Raw genomic sequence first — 22,334 nt, 5'->3', positions numbered from 1 at the left:
GAAGAATAAAAGGTGAAGACACACTAGAAGGATCAAGAGACCAAATACTTTTACATGGACGGAAGGACAAACGAACAAAGACTCAAAAGAACATCCAATTCGAAGGATTCCCTATCATTTAAGTTACGAAAAAAGTGGAAATCTCAATAAAAAATGAAATATAGAGTACTATAAAAACTGTGGCTCAAATGTTTATACTTCCTTTTCCTTCTAACTAAAGCATTAATTTAATCTCTTTCACATGCTGTGAATTGATATTTAGGCTTCTTTAGTGAGTGGTCATTTTCATGGCAACCCTTTGTAGTTCTCTGGATCGAGGAAGTCTACATACACATATAATGTATGTTGTCAAAGTGGGCGTCCTCAGCAGTCAGCATGCAATGTATGGATGGGACAGCGAAAGAAATTCTCTATTGGTATGACAGATGAAATTATTCACTTGCAATAGTTTATTTTGCTTTTGATATATATATATATGTCAAACTTGATCTGTTGGCAAATAATTAGTGTCTTGCATTGTCCTGTAACATTTCAGATGTCAAGGAGCTTAAAGGAGTCTGCTACCACCTTAAGCTGATCTCGTACTCTTTTCCATCGCCTCTCAAGGGCTCCCACAATTAATGTGTAGTACCTTCCTGTACAAAGTGCAGGTTATTAGTTAGCATTACAACCATGACATGATGCCATTATATAGAAGCAACTTCAATTATGCTTTTATCTAGACATATTTCCAATTGCAAAACTAAATTAATAACTTGTTTATGATTCTTTTATTTGATAACCTAGCATGAATATACTGAGCTTTTTGATTAAATGACAACATTTTAGTTCCCTAATGTACTTGGATTTTGGTGTATAAAACTTGAAACGCATAGGGTATACCATTTAGTAAGCTTTTCATAGTCATGCAAGAAGTCAAGTGCAGTCAAGTTTGTAGGTTAGCAGTTATATCTAGATGTTCCCATGACACCCAGAAGTCACATATTTTTGAAGGAATTGGAATTCATTTTTGAAGAATTAATCTTCTCAAAGCTTTCCCGAAACTGCTAATCCCATCAGTTTTATGTCTTTTTATCTGAGCTACATATTTATTGAGTTAGGATTACTTTGAGAGAGCATTTATGGGGGTAGCACATTGAGATTTGAGATGGTAGGTTACATACCATTTCCTATAGCAATTGTTGCAAAGGAGGCACTAGAGTAGTTTGGTGATGTAAGTACATATTCAAATGTGTAGTAATGTTTTCCATCTACCGTTCGCTGCATTCAGAAATCAGATATGCTTGTTAGTTGGCCATTGGCCATCATGATCATAAGAAATTTACTAAAAAGAATTCATCTGCGGAAGAAATAAAATGAGAAGAAACCTCCTGCATGTCATATATTGTAGGTCTTTGGTTTGGTGCAGCATATATATGTCTCACCAAATTGGATATAACCTGCTTAATATACAAACTGGTTAAGTATAAATTAGACTCTATAACATTAGGACACAAAGTTCAGCATCATCACCTCTTCCATTGGACCCAAATCTCGGATGTCTTTCTTCTCAGTTGGTATAAATCTCACCCTTACATTTTGTAACTGTAGATATCTGTCTTTGAATGCAGAATCATGAGCCCTGAAGTCAAATTCCTAGGGAGGAGATCATTCAGACTTCTAGAAAATTATCTGGTTGAAACTAGCATTTCTGTGGGATTAATATGATCCTTATTTCTTACCTTCCAATCTGAGGGATATATGTAAGAATACCCATCTGAATTGTCAACAAAAGCTCGGTATTTTTTTGGTATTTCTACACAAGAAAGAGTAGTAGAATTACTAAATTTCAGAAGATTATGATTCCTCTCAGTTTCACATATATATGAATAAAAAACCTTTTAGTGAAGCTCAATAACAAAAAAAAAAAGATCACCGGGCATGAAATTCACCTTCAGCAAAGAGCAAATTTGTTGGTTGTAAATTTGCTGTTAATGCTCCAAAACCCAACAACAGTGGTCTTCTCTGGCAATGGCCTGAAAATTTGGAAGGAGATGAGAGAAGCCCCTAAGGTTTAAAAATTCTTCAATATATGAACTACTCAAAATCTACTTCTACCAAAGAGAACTAACTTTGTTTATCATCAAATTCTCATTTTTTACTAAAAAGAAAATGGTTCAGGTCTCCTACTTATATTCATGTCAGAATGAATTTATAGTGAAAATTCAGATAAAGCTTTAATGAAGATGGATACTTCTGAGTTCTGATTCTCCTGTGGAGACTGTGTCCAATGCACAAAAGACACTTTTGGAAGTTGAGGTTGAATTATTGCGAGGCAAATAATTTGAATGTGGCAAGTTTAACTGAAATAGTGAACAATTAAGTACGTGAGTAACAACATATATATGGTCTGAATGTAATGTAAAAAATCATCAACACACCTTGTGGGACAAGCAGGGCGAAGTCCAGCTCAAAGAGCACGAAGAAACTACCATATTTGACAGTTGTTTAGAGCTTCACTATTGTAATGGGGTGTGTGTGTACTTGGAATACTGGATAATATAATTCAGGCTTTAGATATGTGGTTCGGAGTTTGTGGTCAATATGACAGTTAAACATGACTTTCCTCTTTTCATCAAGAGTAAATATCCTTTTTGGTCATCAGTAAATTTCATGATGCTCGCTTTAGTCCCTAGCAAATAAAAAGGCCCATTGTGGTCTCTAATAAATTCAAAATGGATCCATTTAGTTAAAATCGTGGTCCCTCACAAATTCAAAAAAGACCCGTATTAGTCCCTAAAAAGATTAAAATGGGTTCATTTTGAATTTTTTAGAGACCACGATAGGCCTTTTTATTTGCTAGGGACTAAAATGAGTATCGTGAAATTTGTTGAGGACCAAAAATGATATTTAGTCTTTCTTCTATTATTTGTCATTGGATGATCCATAACGAGTTTATTATTCCTTTCCCAGTTACGAGTTTGAGAGTTGAGATAAAGTGGGCCTGGCCCCAGTATAAGGACATTATATGGTTCTGAACATGGTAGTTTCCAAAAGTCAGGATATTTACTTGTAAAAGTTTTATGGCCCAACCTACTAAAAAAAAAAAGCTTTCTGGCCCATATCTTTTAACAAAGAATAGTTCTTGTTTGTATTTTTTTTATTTGGGCTGGGTCAGTTTTATAAAGAAAAAACGATTTAATATTTATTATGTTGTAAGAGATTTACGTGAAACCATATAAGAAGAAGAAAGAATATAGGCTACACATATTTTTATATATATGTGTGTAGGACATAAACTTATCTTTTATAATATTAGAAACATCAAATTAAAGGAAAACACTAGAAAATCCAATATTAATAATATCAGCTGAAAACTTAAATTTATGAGAAAAATATTTCAATTTCACAAGAAATCTCTTCTTCTACCACCCTCATTTCAATGTTCGTGCCAACTGCTTTTTTAATTTCTATTCTTTTTTTCAAGATGGATCCCACTCCTTTCTCTTTCGGTAGGGAAGCTTCAACTTCTTATGCAATATTTGCAAGTCCTAAATTTATATGTAGTTATGTCTTTATCAAGTTGGCCTAAATTATTTGTAAAATAAATTGCACACTAGTTAATTTTTATTTGTTGCAATAGGTGGTCATGCGATACTAAACCAGTCATAAAAGAGAATTTGTTGGAGTGTTATTATTAAAAATGACCATAATAAATCGAAAGCAAGAAGAAAAATCATCCTTTTACTTCGGATAAGTTTTAAAAGACATCATTGAACATTAATTTATTTGTAGCTTGTCATCTAAAATTTTGATTAATGCAATTTGCAATTTATATAACTTATTAGCTGACCTGAAACGTGTAAATCCATACTTCCGTCCTAAAGACATTTAAATTGGTGACTAAATTAACAATAAAATTCTTAACTTTTTTAATTTGTGCAATTCATCTCCATTAATTGTCAAGTTTCATTGTCAATTAGGACGACACTAAGACTGAGGGGATCAATTATTATAGATGGGCTTGGACATAGATTAGGAGGATGAATTGTACAAATGAAAACCTTGGAGGATAATATGAAAGTACTTAGGTGACTATTTCAACCCTTTGATCTACCAATTAGTTGTAGCTGCACCACGTAACATGACAGCCAAAAATGTGGCAAAACTAGGACCAAATATAGGTATCAGGTAGCAAATGAATGACTCCAAGCATGAGGACTCGTACTTGTAGGCATAAACTAATTGTACACAGTCTTACCGGGAAACAATTGGACCGTGTCTTTAGCCGTTAATTTTGTTATTTAAAGAGTCTCACAGTTTATGCTCACTCTTAACCAAAATAGAAAAGAAAAAACAAAAGAAAAGAAAATTAAGAAGCACACAGGCTTCTGTTTCTGTAGTTTCTGATTCCTTAGCTAATATGGCAATGTATAGAATTGCAATTGGGACACCAGGAGAGGCTAGCCATCCTTCTGCAATTAGAGCAGCACTTGCAGAGTTCTTTTCTATGCTCATTTTTGTTTTTGCTGGCCAAGGCTCTGGCATGGCTTATAGTGAGCACACTCTATATGATTCATTCCTTTTATTCAAAAAAATGTGTTTTTGAAACTTTTAATATAAGTTAAAATTGCTTTTATAACAATTTAAAACAAAAGTTGCCATTTTCAAAATAAGGGTCATGTGATTTTTGTTCCCTATTTTGAGATTTTTTTTTCCTTCTAATGCTTAGCAATGTGAGAATTTTAGGATACTAATGTGGTGACTAGTTGTTGGTTATTGTGGCAGGCAAAATTACCAACAATGGACCTGCAACTCCTGATGGTCTCATAGTTGCATCATTATCTCATGCATTTGGACTTTTTGTGGCTGTGGCTGTTGGGGCAAACATTTCTGGTGGCCATGTGAACCCTGCTGTCACATTTGGTGCTTTCTTAGGAGGAAACATAACCTTGTTGAGAAGTATTTTGTATTGGATTGCACAGTTACTCGGTTCAGTTGTTGCTTGCATTCTTCTCAATTTCACCACTGGTGGAATGGTACTATTCATTCTTCATCTTTAATAATGATCAGCACTCTTCCCATGATTGAATCTGTTTTTGTTTGCATTGTGCAGGAAACATCAGCTTTTTCTTTATCCTCTGGTGTGTCTGTCTGGAATGCACTAGTCTTTGAGATTGTGATGACTTTTGGGTTGGTATATACAGTTTATGCCACAGCAATAGACCCAAAGAGAGGGAATGTGGGTGTTGTTGCCCCAATAGCAATTGGTTTTGTTGTGGGTGCTAATATTTTGGTTGGTGGTGCTTTTGATGGTGCATCAATGAACCCAGCTGTGTCCTTTGGCCCTGCCATGGTTAGTGGGTCATGGACTCATCACTGGGTCTATTGGATTGGCCCATTCATTGGTTCAGCAACTGCTGCCATTCTCTATGATAATATCTTTATTGGTGATGATGGTCATCAACCCCTTTCAAATTCTGAAGTCTAGAACCTTTTTTCCTTTTTTGGATGTAATCTGGTCATCTCCATATTCAGCAGTGAATAAATGAATGAATCAAACTCTTACTTATCAAACCAATGAATGTGTCCTTTATTCTGAAACAGCATTAACAGATCAATCTCTCTCTCTCTTTTTCCCTTTTAATTTTCTTTTAGTATTCCCTTTATCAATTTAAAAGGAGGCGAACCAGAGTAATGATAAAATTGTTCTTTCATGATTGAAAGGTTATAGATTCGAATTTAGGAAATAATATCTTTGCAATTATGCAAGAGTAAGACTACGTATAAGGATTTACTCCACCTCACACTCACTAGTTTGATTTAACGGAAAGTGATTTTGTTTTTTTGTTTTTTTATTCTATTTAGGTAATAGAACCTAAATTATTATTAAAGATTTGTATTGTCAAGATTTTTAAAAAAATAGGGCCCAAATTTTTAATCCAAACTGGATATATACATACAAGCATGTATAGAAGTGTTGGTTACATACAAAATGAATAAATGTTGGTTACTCATACCATTTTTAATGTGCATGAAAGAAAATTGCATGCCATGTAAATTAAAAAGAAAGGAAAAAAAAGAATATTAATTTATGCAAAATTTTATAGCTTGTGCAATGCCATTTGGCATTGATTCCATATGCATGCACCATGCCATGTGGCCTAAGATTCTTTGTACGTGACTAATGCTAATTTTCCTGCTGAAAGTATGCTTGAAAATGTTCTTGAGGACGAAGTCAAGAGGAGTAGCATCCAAAAAGAACAAAAGAACAGGCCATATATACTTGATTATAAAGGAAAGGTGGCATTACTGGCTAGCAGCAACAAGCATGCACTTGGATTAGGAACATGAAGTCTGTTAACGTCAATAAAATTGAAAACGTAAATTAATTTATTTCTATATTTTATCTAGAGTTTTATAAGAGTTATGTTGTAGAAAAAGTGATTGTGTAATGTTATAGAGATTCGTTTTGCACGTCGTAATTTTTTTTCTTCAAAAAGTGTGAGTCCCACAAAATATTGTGTGTGTAAAAAACTTTGTTGTGTCATGTTAAATGACAAATGCAAATCCCTTTTATCTATTACAAATTTTTACATATTTTAAAGTAGATTTATTTGGACTATTAAATTTTTTTTTTGAAAGGTTTCTTTGTGCAAAGGTCATTTTTCTTGACTTTATTGTGATGTTGCTTTGGTTCTCTTGATTTTATTTACATAAGGAAGTCATTGGATACTATAATTTAACCGTCACATCTAGGAAAATCGTTTTTGTTAATAATTTGCTTATGGTAATTAAATCTTTCTTCATGCTGTGGGAAGCATAAGAATTACATCGAAAATCACGCTACTTTAGGTTAATATTAAAACCGCTTCGCCGGTTGAAACGTCTACTTTCTTTGTAAACTATTAAATATGATTATAAATACGGTGACGACTTTGTCAAGTTTACAAGCTACTTATTTAAAAGCCACCTGTAATCACTTGAATTGGTCTACTTTGACCATTTATGTCATCGTTATGTCATCTTTTATGTCATCATTTATATATAAAAAAAAAAAAAAAAGTCGTTTGAAATGACTTTTACAAGCCCCAACACTTATCCGCATAGGCTATTTATAAATGGAATTTATTAATCTCATTTTAAAAAAAATAAGTTATCTTATATCATATAGATAAATTTATGAGTTTTATTATCTGAAAAAATAAAAAAAATAAATAATACAACTATCGAAGGATATATAAAAAAAAAACTTATCTCATGGAATGAAAATAATTTTTTCCTTTATAAATATATATTGCTCTTTTAATGTCATAACATGTAGTTTTGAAGTCGTGTTTAATTAATATGCAGTACTGCCGTACTGGGAATCTTACACCAATATTAATTAATATTTTGATAAACTATTATTTATTATTATATTTTTTCATAATATAAAAAATAAACAAATCGTCAAATGAATTTTGGTATAAAATTCTTTTATAGATTCACCGTGCATGCCAATTAAACTGTTTACACTAAAAAACATCATCAAAAGAATTTAAACTTGTGTAAGAGAGTATCAAAACATTTTACGGTGAACAAAGAAACTTGAAATCGAAATTCATTTTTATCAAAGAGACTAGAGTTTTATGTACTTGAAAGTGACAAGAGTTTTGAAGCCTTCTTGATTGTACAGATGAAAAGTTAGGAGGTAAAACATCTTAAAGTCAACATTATGATGCAACGAAAAAGATGAAAAACAAAATAGAACTGTTTTCACTTCCAAGTCATAAATTCGACTTAAAAATAACTTTTACGTTGTTTTTCATTTTTACCTTCCCACTTTGAAAAATCATTTTCAGATTGATGAAAAAACAAGAATCAGCTCAGGTTGTCAAATGCACGTTATTAAACAAATAAAAATATAGATGTCATTGTGATAACTTGTTCAAACAAATTGAATCTCAAAGTCATAACCAGGAAGTAACATTAAAAGCATAGAAATTAATGGTCCTTAGAATTGAATACAACAGAAAGAAAAGACCAACAGATATAGACCGGAAGGTGGAGAGTGGAGACTGTTTATATATATATATATATATATATATATATATATATATATATATACGAAAAATCCAAAATTCAGTCACTGGACTGTCCAGTGAGTGAATTTTGACTATATTCTCCGGCGAGAATATAGTGCAAAAACATTACAATGGTGTTCTTCCGGGAGAATATAAGCAAAAATTTTTGTGCACTATATTCTCGCGGGAGAATATAGTGCACTGGACCTAATCTACATCAAGTCACTTGATACTCACTGAACCTATATATATATATATATATATATATATATATATATATATATATCCGTAAGGTCCCTAGCAGATTATCCGTAAGGTCCCTAGCAGATAATGACACCAATATCAAATTTTGAGTCTTCTAACACCTAAAAAGCTACCTTTGAAACATCCATTCTTGTTCCACACCTAGTTAGTTGAAAATCCTAATCCAGTTTTGAAACATTAGAGATTCCATGGAAGAAAGTGTAGAGGATCTGTTCAACAATTTGCCAGACGAAATTCTTAGCAGCATAGTTTCTTTTCTGCCAAATGAAAATGCACTTGAAACCAGCCTCGTATGTACCAGGTGGAGAGACCTATGGAACCAAGTTCTTGTTAGATATGGAACCACAGAGGATATCACTGGTGTTGTTGCTGAATTTCTGGCTCGTTTTGAGGAACTTGATCCATTAAAGCATCCCCGCAAGCTTCAATTTCACTTTGCTGAAGACAGTGCACTCTATGCAGCTATTGCAACTAATAGTAAGCTTCTTCTTGATTTCTCATCAGGGAAGAAAGAACTTGAAAGGCAGTATGAACTGCAATTCAAGCTCAATAAACAACACATCACCTACCAGCATGTTCCTCCTACTTTCTTAGTCAAAACACTTTATTTGAAATCAGTGAGCTATTTGGCAAGTGATGCAGCTTCATCCATCATTTCAAATTTGGAGCATCTTGAGAACTTGACAATCATTGAGTGTAGTGGATTGCTATCTTTGTGCATTGAATCCAAATCAAAGCTTCACAAGTTAACCATCTTAGATTGCCTGCAGTTGAAGTCCCTCCATCTTAGAACTTCCAAACTTAAATCTTTCATATATCGTGGACCTCTTCCTCGGATATTACCAGAATCTCATTTCAACCTGTGTGATGCCATGCTTGATTTCAGACTAGGCCAAAGCTGCAGTGACTACAAGGCTCAAGATTTCAATGAAGCACTATTAACAATAAAGAATTCTGAAGTTCTTACTTTATGTGAATGGACTTTTGAGGTATGATGCTCTTTATATTATTTCCCATCTACTATTGCTGGTTTTATGCATTTATCTTGCTTAGTTTCTTATTTTTTGGTTGGTGAGAAGTTGTACCATGAAATGAGCTTAGAATGTCCATTTTTTTCTTATACAAAATTTAACTCCAAAAGGGTATTCTTGCAGGCACTGATATGGCCATCAATTTCTCTTTCGAGTGGGAACTTCATATTCTATAAATTAAGAGAGCTAAGATGGATTGATAAGCATATGCATGAAAACAGCATCGATGCCTTAGTCTCTTTCTTGAAATTATGCCCTGCCTTGGAGCAACTTTTTGTGACTGTAGGTTTCTAACTTGGGAGTGATTGATGCTACTGATTTGCTATATAGTTTTTAAACTTTTAGAGTTCTGACATTTTTATCATTGATTGGGTGCAGATTGATCCTAAAAGTTATTTGGCTCCACGGTCCAATTCATGCTTAATTCAAGCTACTAAATATACAGAATTGGAGCATCTAAAATTGATAAAGTTTATGGGATTTACAAGTCCAGAGGATGAAATCTCAATGGCAAAACAATTAATTCAGCTAGTCAAGGGAAAGCCTCCAAAGATAGAGACATCAAAAGGGAGTTGCTTGGATGTAGTGTTTATGCAGTGATTTTTATTTTTTATGTACCTGAGAAAGGAGAATGATATAAACAAGTTATTTTCCTAATTGATCGTTTGTCACTTATCTATTGGAGCCTCATGTTTTGTTTCTTTCCTTTTCCTTTTCTGCCGTCTTTAGCCATACCCAATTTATGTAATCTTGAAGGAGGCAGCATATTTGTTCAGCGGTGAATATTAATGTCTAGTTGAAGAGCTAATAATTGTATCTACTAAGCAAGTAAAAGAAATAACTGGTAACGATGGATCTAGTACCTCTGGCCAAAGTTTGATGGGTATGCCAATAAGAGGAGTGTGAGTGATATGAAAATGGTGAGAGCTCTAAGGCTTGGTCATGCTGTTAAATGCTTGTGAAGATAAAGTGTCCCTCCTTAACCCCCAAGGGTAGCTAAGTTGGCAGCTGAGCTCCCAAGGGATTGCTTGGTGCAGGGATCAAACCTTGCCTCAAGCAGTTTCTTGAAAAATCTTTGGGGGCTAGGGGATAAGTCAAAAATCTTTGGTTTGGGGATTAGTCTCGTCCTTTCTCCGGTTGCGAAGCTTAATGCACCCACTGTTACAATGAAGGGCTAGCCCAAACGGACCGTACCCCGAGGACATGGTACCCGGAGAAAGTTGAATGAGAATAAAAAAAAAAAAAAAAGTGTCCCTCCTTTTAATACTGTGTATGTATTTATATGGACTTAGGGAGCACTTACTCCTAGATGGGGATCATGGGTGTCAGACGCCAATAGGTTCTTCTTCAGATGGAAAGCCTGTTTTAGTCTTAAGCCCAATACTAAAACTTAGGCTCATACCCGAAACAATATCTTTAAATGTAATTCCATCGACAAAGAAGGTTCATAATTGAATACACAATAATTCACTCATTGAATTACCTGTATGATTTCTCCTCACCCTTTGGCCTTTGTTGTAATAAGTTACATATAAAATTGAATGGTCAATAGTTGGTCTTGACAAAATATAGAGATAAAGGATGAAAACGGTGAAACTTGCAGACAAGATCAAAATTCGTTCTCACGATTTCTAAACCAGACAATATAAATAATCGTTCTGTTTTGTTCACGTAAGAAATCTTTTACTTTGAAGTGTAAATATAAATAATGTATCCGTCAAAAGTCATATTCAATCCCTATTAAGAAGCAATTTTCTCAAAAGTTTAAAAATTAAAAGTACTTTCAAGTGTAAATAAATGATTTTATTACACGTTGACCAAATATATAAATATATACGAAAAAACTGATATCTTTTTGTCACTAATTTAAGAATTAAAAGTAATTTCAATTGCTAACATGATTAAGATTTGGGTTTGATTTCAAGATAACCAATTAGTAAATAATATTTAATATTTTCATAAATCTTTAATGAAGTTAGTGATCTTCCTAAACGTTACCGCCTTAATTTATTTTTATTTTTTTGCCGGAAAAATAATTCAATTTACATTCATTTAGATATATTGATTTATATAAAATCAATCTTAAATCACATATCCAAACAATAAAACTAATTCTCTAGTAGTTCTTAAAATCTCGATTTTGTTATTACGATTTTTTTTATCAAAATGATTTTACCAATATTTCAAATATTTTTACGTTTTTATGATTTTTTTACATTACAATTTTACGTTTTACGATTTTTTAGTCTCCTTCCAATTTTATTTAAAATCTCAATTTTAACAACCCCGCCCACAGATAGTAAAACCTTATTCTATTTTCGGCTTTTTGATCCTTATGCCCCTTAATTAATTACCAAATTGCCCTTCATTCAAAACTATTTTGAAAATTTACCCTCCCCAACAAACATAACACCAATCTGCCCATGTTTGACTGTTGACCACGAAGCCTACCCGGGTACACCATTACCTACCCGGGTAAATTTTGAAACTTTTTATCTACCCGAGTATGTAGGGGTGTACCCGGGTAGAGTTCTTGAATCTGGGAAAATGTTTGAATTATTTACCCGGGTAAGGAGCAGTGTACCCGGGTAAACATCGACGGTAGGGTTTTAAAATACCCCAGCAGCCCCATTTCGAAAACCCACAAAAGGGGTACCCGAGTAGAGCTGCTGGAGGAGTGTCATCTTGAGCGATTTCAGGCATAATCTTGCTATGATTTTTTAATCCCCTTCCGATTTTACTTAAAATCTCAATTTTAACAAAGATAGTAAAACCTTATTATGTCCTATTTTCTAACTGACTTACTATAATTGGGTTTTTCTATTTGGGTTTTCAGCCCAAATGCTTAATGGTTTCGCCAAAAGCCCAGAACAAATATCTCATTAAAACAAAATTATTTACGGCGTCGTTTGTCGCGTCTTCCCCCCGAAACAAACGAAAACCTGGTAACTAAAACCCTTTGTTCAGCGGCGTGAGAGTGCAAAGCTTGAAGTTGAAGCTGAAGCCTTAGCTTAACTGGGATTCGGAAATGGTTCTATCGAACAAGAAGCTTAAACTGAAGCTTAGAGCTGACTTGACCCAAGACCAAACCAATTCCAACGTTGTTGATGTCCCTTCATCTTCTAACTCTCTCAAAAATCTTCTCGACTCTGCCACCCACAAACCCATATTGTCCAAGAGAGAGAAACGCCGAAAGATTCGATCTTTGCAAAACCCTCACCCTCCAGAAGCCGCTAATGAAGATGAAGGAAGGATTAAGGAAAGTGGGTCAGAGGGTTTGGGAAATAAGAAGAACAAAAAGAGAAAGAGGAAGGTAGAAGGTGATGATGTGGCAAATGGGGTTCTCAAGGATTCCAAGAAATCAAAGAGCAAGAACAAGAAGAAGCAGAAGCAGAAGAAGAAGAAGGCCAAAACGGTAGAGGAGAACAGTTCCAATCATGGAGGTGAAACGCCAGAGGCTACAGGGTTAACTAAGACCAATAACACTACCAGGTGATATACATTACAACCATTGTTCCCAATCTCTCTCTCTCTCTCTATCTATTATTGTTTTTCCCAGGGAAGGCTAATTGTTAATATTTTGTTGGTCCTGATAATCGTCTCAAACAACGCAATGGTTGGATACTTGGATTTGTATTTAATTGTAGTATTACTGTTCAATGTTCATATGTGAAGGAAAGAAAGAATGTGATTGTGAGCTGAATTTATTTTTATTTCATATGTGTATTCAGCCAGGGAAATGTTGATGTTCCCACAAAAGTTTACGTCGGAGGAATTCCCTATTATTCAACTGAGGATGATATTCGAAGTTATTTTGAAGGCTGTGGCACCATAACTGAAGTTGATTGCATGAGTTTTCCTGAAAGTGGGAAGTTTAGAGGGATTGCCATTATTAGTTTTAAGGTGAGGACCAAAGCAGTATTCATTTCTTTTTTATTATTTTCCCTTCCTAGTGCCCCCTATACTTCACTGTTTGGTATTATGCAATTTCAAGTTAAATGTAGACTATTTTTTTGAGCTTCCTTATATGGTAGGATTGATTGCGTTAGAGCCCTTGCCGATTTTAAGATCACTCAGTTGAGCCCTTAAGATTTATCAGCAGGCTATGTTAGCAATACATAATAATTCTCCTTCCATCAGTAGATTTGTTGTGTCAAAAGTTTATCATTACAGAGAACCAACTTGCAATTTCAAAAGTTGACTCTTGGTTATGGATCATGTTCATAACTCGCTGACATCTCTGCGGCATTCTTCCTGCAGACTGAAGCAGCTGCCAAACGAGCATTAGCTTTTGATGGAGCTGACATGTTAGTAACACTGGCAATTTTCTCTTATACAAAGATGTTTTACTGGGTTTTTGACCAAACCAAGGCATTTGATAAAAGAATATATATATTTATGTAATTTATTTTTCAAAAGATATTCCAAATTAATGCGGTCAATTCCCCGCACGTCAAACGTGTGGGATTTAGTGCCAGCATAGAACATGGAAGTCTCACACATTGACCGTACGAGACTCTTTGAGTCCCACACATTGACCATATGAGATTTAGTGTCAATGTGGAAGTCACTCTTTAAGTCTCGCGTTAACAAATGTACGAGAGTCCCGTACATTTACTGTGTGGGACTTCCACGTTGGCATTAAGTCCTGTACGGTCAATGTGCGAGATTAACCGCATTAGTTTGGAATATCTTTTGAAAAATGAATTGAATTAGTATTTTTTTTTTCAAATGCATTGGTTTGGTCAAAAAGCCCTGTTTTTGCTCATTTCTCATGTCATGCTCACAAGATATTTAATGTATAACAGGGGCGGACTCTTTCTTAAAATCCAACCATATAAAGCAACTCGAGCCAGTAAAGCATCAGATTTTGCTCCAGAAGTTTTGGAGGGATACAATAGAATATATGTTGGAAATTTGTCATGGGATATTGCAGAGGAAGAACTAAGGAAATTCTTTTCAAATTGCAATATAACGTCCATACGATTTGGTATGGACAAGGAAACAGGAGAATTTCGAGGGTATGGTCATGTGGATTTCAGTGATAGTCAGTCACTGAAAACAGCTCTTACATTGGACCAAAATGTTTTGTCTGGTAGACCTGTCAAGATAAGTTGTGCGGTTCCTTTGAAGAAAAAACCAGGAAACAATAAAACTAATGGAGTTGATGGTGAGAAATCAAGTTCCACTGGAAGTGTCAAGATGAGTAGGAACAATACAAGCTCTGAGGCTCCAGTTAATGGAGTTGATGGTGAGAAATCAAGTTCCACTGTAAGTGGCAAGATGAGGAGGAGGACATGCTACGAGTGTGGTGAAAAAGGACATATGTTCTCGGCATGCCCAAAGAAACAAACAGTCACTTCAACCACAACCTAAAGCATGCACGAATACATAAACATGTCATTGTTCCTGATTCTTCTCGTAGACAGTTTTATTTTTGTTTCTTTTAAAAATAAAATAAAACAGGGCAGTATCTATGGTTGAACAAGTTGACAGTTTCCTACTTTCCTTTTCGTTATCATTTTATTTATTTTTACCTTAAAGTGAGAATTCCTCGAGTGTTTGATATAGGCAAAGAAAAGTAAGTGTGAAAAAAATTTCTTACGATGTTTGAGGTTTTCTTCAAAAACTAGTTGGACAATTTATACGTAAGCCAATAGTAAATCAAAGCTTTCTTTTTGTTGCACCTTAACTTGGTGGTATTCCTCAAATGCTTATTTTGACCCCATTTCTTTTAAAATTATCGACTAGCTTCTGCACATTCGGTTTGGCTGTTGGGAAAATTGTCCAACTATCTCTTTTTGATTCAAATGTGAATATTATAAGGGACTACTTTTGAGTGTTGATTATATGAGGAAAATAAGAATTTTGTTAATCGATGTGATAACTGAAGCCCAAATCATGGAAGTGATAAGCCATTTATATAGATATTGTTCAGAAATGATGTTAAAAATGTCAGAGAAGAGAAAGAGAAAGAAAAATGATCGAGTAGAAGAGTGAGAGTGAGAAAAATAAAACTTCAATGAATTGTTTATTATGCGAGCATTGACAGACAGCATAATATTGAATGAATTTGTAATAAAGTAATGGGAAAAAAGCTTTTCTAACGTTACTTTAGATAAATTTATCTAATCTAATGTTCATTAAAATGACGTTGTTTTGGAATTGAAAAATTAAAAAATCAGAATGATAAAGACTATTATATCCCTGAAATAAATTAAAATTACAAAAATACCATGATTTACATCCCAAAACGACATCGTTTCAATGAACATTAGATAAAGTTATCTAAAGTAACTTTAGAAAAAAACAAACCCTAAAGTAATATACAAAAGAGTATTTAGCTATGTGGATCATTTCCCTCTTTTCTGCACCTAGTCCACTTGCCTAATAACCAAGGAAGCACGGACACTTGTAAAAATAGGAAGAGTCGAGTCCGACACGCTCCAACACGGCGACACGGTGTCGGACACACGGTTGACTTTTTCCGACACGTTGACCATTTCGACACGCGAATTTGACCTGACATGGTCAAATGGCATTTTCGTAAAAAAAAATTTAATTTTTTTTAAAAAAATTTATTTTTTTAAAAAGTTAAAATATATTAATAAAGTTTTCACCTGATCATATCAATTTTATCTTTTTGTCTTTTTTCCCCTTAAGTAGATAAGAGATCATCTCAGCATCATTGTTGTCAATTCCTCTCACGCTCTTGTTGTATCTTCTTCTCTCTGATCTCTCTCTAATATGATTTGATCTCTCTATCTGATATTATATCTCTCTAATCCCAGTTCTTATTTTTTTTATTAAAGTTTCCATCTTTATAACGTGTTGATGAGTATTATTAATTTAGTTTCATTTTTTTGTTAAATTATTAAATATTAAATGAAATATACACTCTATAAATTAAAAATATTATTTAATATTAAAACGTATCCCAACGTGTCGAAATCCATAATTTTTTAGGATTGACATTTCGGAGTGTCGTGTCGTGTCACGTGTCGCGTGTCGTATCGGTGCTACATAGCTAATAACTAGTTGTTTGTTTGGAGCAATCAGACACAGTTCTCGTGAAAATTTAACTTTTTGAGATAAAATTTTGTGTAATTGGAATATTACATGAAACAGTGCAAGCATTAGTTAAATTTAGTTCCTGCATTGCATCATGAACTGCATTCTGATGTCTCCAGAATGTTGCAACGTTTGTAAGCAGAAATAATAAGAAACTTCACATTTCTAGATTTCATATGGTTCAAGGAATTGACACAGAATGCAGTCTAATAAAAGGTTGAAAACAAGATTTAGGAAGAAAACCAGAAGATGACAGTCATTTGAGCAGAAGAGAAGAGACCAATGCCCATTCTATGGAGTTGAGTTAGGCCATTGTCCATAAAGATGACTCCCATTTATTTCCTTTTTTTCCTTCCCTTCTCAGCCTTGTGTGTTTATCCTTCTACTGCTCTCATCCTTGGGTCATACACTTGGGTGTCAAAGATAGAAAGAGATGGCGGTGGTATCTTAAAGTGAGGTGCTCATCTGACCATACAGACACAGTAGTAAATATGATGCCAGTGACCCATACAAGAAGCAATCTAAAACTGGATTTCAGGTTATCTGACTCTCCTCGCCCTTCTGCTTTGTAAAAGAGTCTGCTCCTGGCATTTCAGGAATTATAATGTCACTGAACAATTGGAAAACAAATGATTATAAGATTGTCATATTTTGATAAGATAGTTGATTGTGTGTGCAATCTCATGTAACAGAGACATGTCAGCAGATACAGATACGAGTGAGGTGGCTGCCTCCAAGCTTCTGATTCCAATACCACCGAGTACCAGAAAAGAAACTCACCAAAGCGATTGTCATGGCTACTGCCCGAATGCCAATGCCACATCACTCCATCCCAGTATTTTTTATCCAGACCAATAGAGAAGAGAAAATAAGAATTTGGCTTTAGTTGCTGACAATTACCTGATAGTCATCAATTAAAAACAACGGGTTACCTGCTAACTATCTTATTCATGGACTAAGTTGTTAATTTGGCAGAGAAAAGTAAAATAAACTATACATCTAAGATAATTTGATCACCAGAATTGCATACACAGGCTTCTGCACCCACACCAGGCTAGCTTGCGTGCATGTGTGAGCAAAGTTACAAAAACCTGTTATTTGATGACTATATTACTAGAACATGTATCTTGTTGACCATCTTACTCTTGTTTTAGAAATGGTGATCTAACTTCGGTCTTCATGGATTCCTAACTCTAGAACTCTCTGGCATTTTTGTTCTTTGATGCAGTTGAGCCATTGCATTCTTTCAAAGTCGTATAAGCAAATGTGGCCGCCTGTTTATTGGATTTTTTTCTACATCAAGGCAGCTGAACAAGAAGTTGCGAAATTTGCTATCGTTACCACCAGTCAGAGCTCCCAGAGGCTAGATAACTATATTATTCTGTAACTTATTAAATGAATTTTTCAGGTTCTTCTCTCATCCATATTATTGACTAGTCTACAAATTTCAAGATGTACAAGAATTAGTACAAACAAATATGGTGCGGTTCATTCATCACATGGTAATAATGACATTAGAGCACTTCGCAACTCATGTTAGCATCCTTCAATATAGACAAAAAATTCAGGATTCCTATAGGTTTGTCCATAAATGATGACTCTGCAAAAGAAAACACAGGTAGATTTAGTTTTCTGTGTTGAGCATGGCTACACAGTTGGTTATTGACCAATTGTACAAATGTATTGAAGTCACAATTTGTAACATGGTTCATCATTAATTAAGAACATAATGCCGTGAAAGGTGAAGCAGAAAGGATAAGCAAGAAAAGGATAAAAATAAAAATAAGTTACTATGATCAACTACCATCATATTTTCTTCTATTATGGCTTTGTTGATCCACCCCGCCAAAGACAGGTTGATCCATCATATTTTGTATCTTCCTTTAGATAAGAATACCAAATGGAATCAACTTTAAGGAGTCACAGCAAAAATAAAAATGGAATCCTTGCTAACCGGAATAAAACATCTACATCCGCAAAGCCACACTTCAAAATATACAGGAAAAAAAAAAAAAGGAGAGAAATTGAAAATCTGAGCTCTAGTTCTATATTTTTTTTCTTTGTGCGTCATTCAATGAAGAAAAAGACAACATACTTCAATACACCTTAAGGCCTCCTAAAGGAACACCTGGCAGGATATATGGTCACGGTGGTCCTAAGGGAAGCTTGGTGTTTATGGTTATGTTGATGTCCTCGGGGGGTTTCTTGGGCACACGAGAGTTAAGTTTTATAGCTGGTTCTGGTTTCATGAGTCCTGAATAGATATGAATGTTTGGGATTAGTTGTTGAAGGTGATCAAGACCAAGGTGTTTTGTGATGGTGGCACACTAAGTGTGGATTCCTACAGCTCCACCTTCTCAGGGTGTAGGGTGGATTACTATGTGACGTGTGAAGTTTGGGAGAGCCCAAATGGTGGGACAATATAGAAGCTGTGTGGAAGTGGAATTGTGACATTACTTTTCAAAGTGGTTATTACTGCTGCTCTGATTCATAATTTATGTGATTAATATGAGATGGTTTATGTGATGTAATGAGTAGTTAAGAGTGCAATGATGAAGATTGGATGGTAATGAAGGAGAAGGAGATCTGAAACACTTTACTATAGGCGTGACTACAATAATTTAGTAGAAAAGAGGAAAGGGAGGAGGAGATAGCTTTCTTTCTTTATCCTGTAAAACTTAAAATCAAAACTATCTCTCCATCTTTTTCCTCATTCCTACTAAACAACTGCAAGCACATTTAAACTAAATATTCACATAATCCTTTTTCTTTCTTAATCTCTAACATCTGTCACTACACTTTTAATTACTCATTGCGTCCCACACACCAACACACCATCTTATACTGGTTACGCACAAACAGTGAAGCAGGGTAAAAGAAAAAGCCACTCTTAGCTACTATGAGAAGTGATGTCACAATGAGATGGAGCGGTTCGGTTTTTAACAAAAACCAAATCCAACTGGTTTTAATTGATTTGAAATTCAAACCGAACCATTTTTCCTTTTTAAAATCGGTTTTTGATTTTTCCAAAACCGGTTTAAAACAATTTGGGCTACTATCTCTGCCAGTATATTTCCTGAGACGTTCTAATGAAAATTTCATCAAACAGTTGATGTGCAAAAATAGAGCTAGCTTCCAAAAGCAAAATCTTATCAGGTTTTAAGAATAACCTATGCAAATTAAGGGCAATATCAAGAGAAAATCCAATATCCACATGCATATCCAAGCTTGGCAGCATATTCGACAGATATTTGCGCAATGTTTCGCCTATTCTCACCAATATATGACTAATGTCAAATCCCACCAAATAGCAGAAACCTGAGAAGTAACGAAGAAACATAGTTGAAACCTTCACTGATGGAGGCGAAGGTAAAGCCTCGAAGATAACATAGTACGGCTGATTTAGGGTTTCTTTGTTGATAAATAAAACTGAGGGAAAATGAAAGAAGAGTGAGAAATGACAAGTGATATAACTTGTATTGGTTCAATCCAGTTCTAAACCGGTTATAATGGATATCCAAACCGGTTTGAAAAATGGATATCCAAATTTTATTTAAAACCAAAAATCATATCGGTTTATAAAAAGGGGAGGGTTATATTTATAGGGGAATGATATTTAAATAATCAAGTTGTCTTACTATCATGTTACTACTAATCAATCTCACCGTTAGATCGATTATGTTGATCCAACGGTTAATGATTATGATTTTTCAAATTTAATACTTTATATTTATTTCCATCTTTGTATGATTATGATTTTCCGTATTTAATATTTTCACTTTAAATATGGAGAATCATAACCATACAAAGATGGAAATAAATATAACCGTTGGATCAACATAATCGATGTAACGGTGAGATTGATTTGTAGTAACATGGTAGTAACACAATTTGATTGTTACAACTTACAATATCATTTCTCATATTTATAAACTTTTTGTTTATAAACTCTTACAAACTACACTATGTACTCCAGGAACATTAGGTTACACTATGTTGTCCTGGGAGTACATAGTGTAATTTGCAAAATTTATAAAAAATAATTTGTAACCGGATCTTTACCCTTAAAAAAATATTTAAAAAAACCGGTTTTTTTTAACCTGTTTGATTTAGTTTCTAAAACAATTTGGATAATTTGGATTTTTTTCTTCACATCCCTAAGACTCACAATCACACACTCTCAATTTGGTATGGAAGAAATTTTTTATTACTAAAGAAAAAAAAATTCAAAATATAATAGGTAAATTACGAAAAATTATTTGGTAAGCAAAAAATTTGCCGATTGAAGTGGAGACATGGGTGAGCAAAAAAAATTTTTATTAAGGAATAACCGGTTGGCCTGTCATAAAGCAACTAGTCTTGGAAACATGCACATTTATTTCCTCTCTAATCCATTCCATCCAAGAGGTGGCATAGTTGAGGTGGAGAACGGGATGTTTGGAATTCGAATGGGTTGAGAGTTCAAAGGATTTGATTTGGTCCCATATGGTAGTTCCATTTGGGCCAAATAGGGTTAAGTTGGATAAAATAAGCTCGTGCCTTGGGTCATGTAATTGGGATGTTGGGTCCAATGTGGTAGGGAGCTGTGATTCTAATTCTTGGTCTTTCCCCATTCGTTATTTGGTAATCCAATGTGGTTAGGTTTCAAAACCGGAAAGAAAAAAAAAATGAATAAATGGTGAATTATCAGACAATTGGGATATTTTATAATGATGTTAACTGTCTAGCAAAGTTGGGTGTGTGTTGTCTATTACAAGTTGCTTATTTTTTTTTTTATTTTTTTTTATTTTTATCTCAATGTGTTCTTGCAGGTAGAATCTTTCCGCTTCCCTTTCTATTTTATCATTGAGGTAGGATATTCATATTATCAAATTTTTCTACTATCACTCTAATTACCAATGAATTAGAGAAAAAGTTGAATGAAGAGAGAGAAAAAAAATAACTTTTGAATCCAATGGTAATTAGAGTAATAGTGAAGTGGTAGTAGAAAAATTTGGTAGGATGAATATCCTACTTCTTTATCATTTCTTCATTAAGTCCGCAAGTCATGTGTGCGTCAAATTAAACCCCATAGTGTGTTTGTGAGAACAAATCATGTTATAATTATATAATCTTTTTATAATTTCTTATTGATTTTTCTATTATTCTAAAAAGAAAATGTTATCAGCATGCCCAAAGAATTGACACAGATTCTCTTCAACCGCAAACTAAATCATGCAGAAAGGCAAAAAATATATTATTGTTTTTTCCTTCTTGTATACAGTTTGGCTGTAGTTTTTGTTTCTAAATTTTTTATAGAGGCTAGTATCCATAATTGAACATGTTAACAAACAAATTTTTTATCCTTACCGCTTTTTTCTTGATCCGAGAATTCTTTTGGTCTTTTACAAAAACAAAGAAGAGATTGGAAGAAACAAAATCTAGAAATCGTGGTTGAAGAATTTGAAGAATGCCCTTTCATCAGTTTGATGTAGTTGTAATTTGAGGTTTTCTTCACATTTAGTCAAACATTGTGTTGTGAATCATCGTTTGCTATGCCCTAATGCCCACTAAAATTTTCAAATTAAAAAAACGTGGTTAATTCTTTGCCTTAATATAGCTAAGAGTCTAAGACCCGTTCTACTTTTTAGGCTAAAACTTCACGTAAATTCTTACAACTCATCAACCCCACAACATCATGAGCACTATAAAAGCCACCATTCACACAAACAATTCTCATCTTCACCGACGCTCATTTTTTTATGCCCTGCTAGTTAACTAGTAGTACTTTACACCAAAAAGTTTAATAGCAGTGCTACTTGCGATTCATTAATCGAAGAAGGAAACATACATAGATTAGATATACATAGGATTTGAGATGGCTCCGAAAACTAGTTCTTCCCTTGCCCTTTTCCTCACACTCAATATTCTCTTCTTTGCACAT

The 22,334-nt window shown here is 34.1% G+C and overlaps 4 protein-coding genes and 1 long non-coding RNA gene across 6 annotated transcripts; 3 read left to right on the top strand and 2 right to left on the bottom strand.

Annotated features, from left to right (window-relative positions):
- Positions 1–26: 26 nt before the first annotated feature.
- On the bottom strand, positions 27–2,560 carry LOC133314765 (photosynthetic NDH subunit of lumenal location 1, chloroplastic). Its single transcript, XM_061516293.1, has 8 exons — positions 2,421–2,560; positions 2,234–2,342; positions 1,932–2,015; positions 1,722–1,795; positions 1,513–1,635; positions 1,368–1,439; positions 1,164–1,260; positions 27–635 (listed from the first exon to the last, which is right to left on the bottom strand). The coding sequence occupies exons 1-8, from the start codon at positions 2,472–2,474 to the stop codon at positions 532–534; spliced, it is 717 nt and encodes a 238-aa protein (XP_061372277.1). The 5' UTR covers positions 2,475–2,560; the 3' UTR covers positions 27–531.
- Positions 2,561–4,402: 1,842 nt separating this feature from the next.
- Positions 4,403–5,470, top strand: LOC133314741 (aquaporin TIP1-3-like). The gene is made up of 3 exons (XM_061516264.1): positions 4,403–4,535; positions 4,768–5,018; positions 5,096–5,470. The coding sequence occupies exons 1-3, from the start codon at positions 4,403–4,405 to the stop codon at positions 5,468–5,470; spliced, it is 759 nt and encodes a 252-aa protein (XP_061372248.1).
- A 3,000-nt stretch (positions 5,471–8,470) lies between these two features.
- On the top strand, positions 8,471–9,955 carry LOC133314762 (F-box protein At2g39490-like). The gene is made up of 3 exons (XM_061516289.1): positions 8,471–9,298; positions 9,464–9,622; positions 9,719–9,955. The coding sequence occupies exons 1-3, from the start codon at positions 8,498–8,500 to the stop codon at positions 9,938–9,940; spliced, it is 1,182 nt and encodes a 393-aa protein (XP_061372273.1). The 5' UTR covers positions 8,471–8,497; the 3' UTR covers positions 9,941–9,955.
- Positions 9,956–12,274: 2,319 nt separating this feature from the next.
- Positions 12,275–14,902, top strand: LOC133314754 (phragmoplastin interacting protein 1). Its single transcript, XM_061516281.1, has 4 exons — positions 12,275–12,832; positions 13,072–13,243; positions 13,601–13,647; positions 14,149–14,902. The coding sequence occupies exons 1-4, from the start codon at positions 12,369–12,371 to the stop codon at positions 14,714–14,716; spliced, it is 1,251 nt and encodes a 416-aa protein (XP_061372265.1). The 5' UTR covers positions 12,275–12,368; the 3' UTR covers positions 14,717–14,902.
- Positions 14,903–16,544: 1,642 nt separating this feature from the next.
- Positions 16,545–19,835, bottom strand: LOC133314755 (uncharacterized). Of its 2 annotated transcripts, none has more exons than XR_009751998.1 (4): positions 19,582–19,835; positions 17,409–18,011; positions 17,192–17,311; positions 16,545–16,995 (listed from the first exon to the last, which is right to left on the bottom strand). It is a non-coding gene; the product is annotated as an uncharacterized LOC133314755 (long non-coding RNA). The 2 variants fall into 2 exon arrangements; XR_009751999.1 differs by having other exon boundaries at positions 19,689–19,835.
- Between the last annotated feature and the right edge of the window lie 2,499 nt (positions 19,836–22,334).

Source organism: Gastrolobium bilobum, unplaced genomic scaffold (assembly GCF_033153095.1).
Source record: "Gastrolobium bilobum isolate Gb01-03AN ecotype WA unplaced genomic scaffold, APGP_CSIRO_Gbil_v1 utg14977, whole genome shotgun sequence".
Lineage (NCBI taxonomy): Eukaryota > Viridiplantae > Streptophyta > Magnoliopsida > Fabales > Fabaceae > Gastrolobium > Gastrolobium bilobum.
The sequence above is the reverse complement of the archived record's forward strand: the minus strand, read 5'-3'. Positions and strand labels throughout refer to the sequence as shown.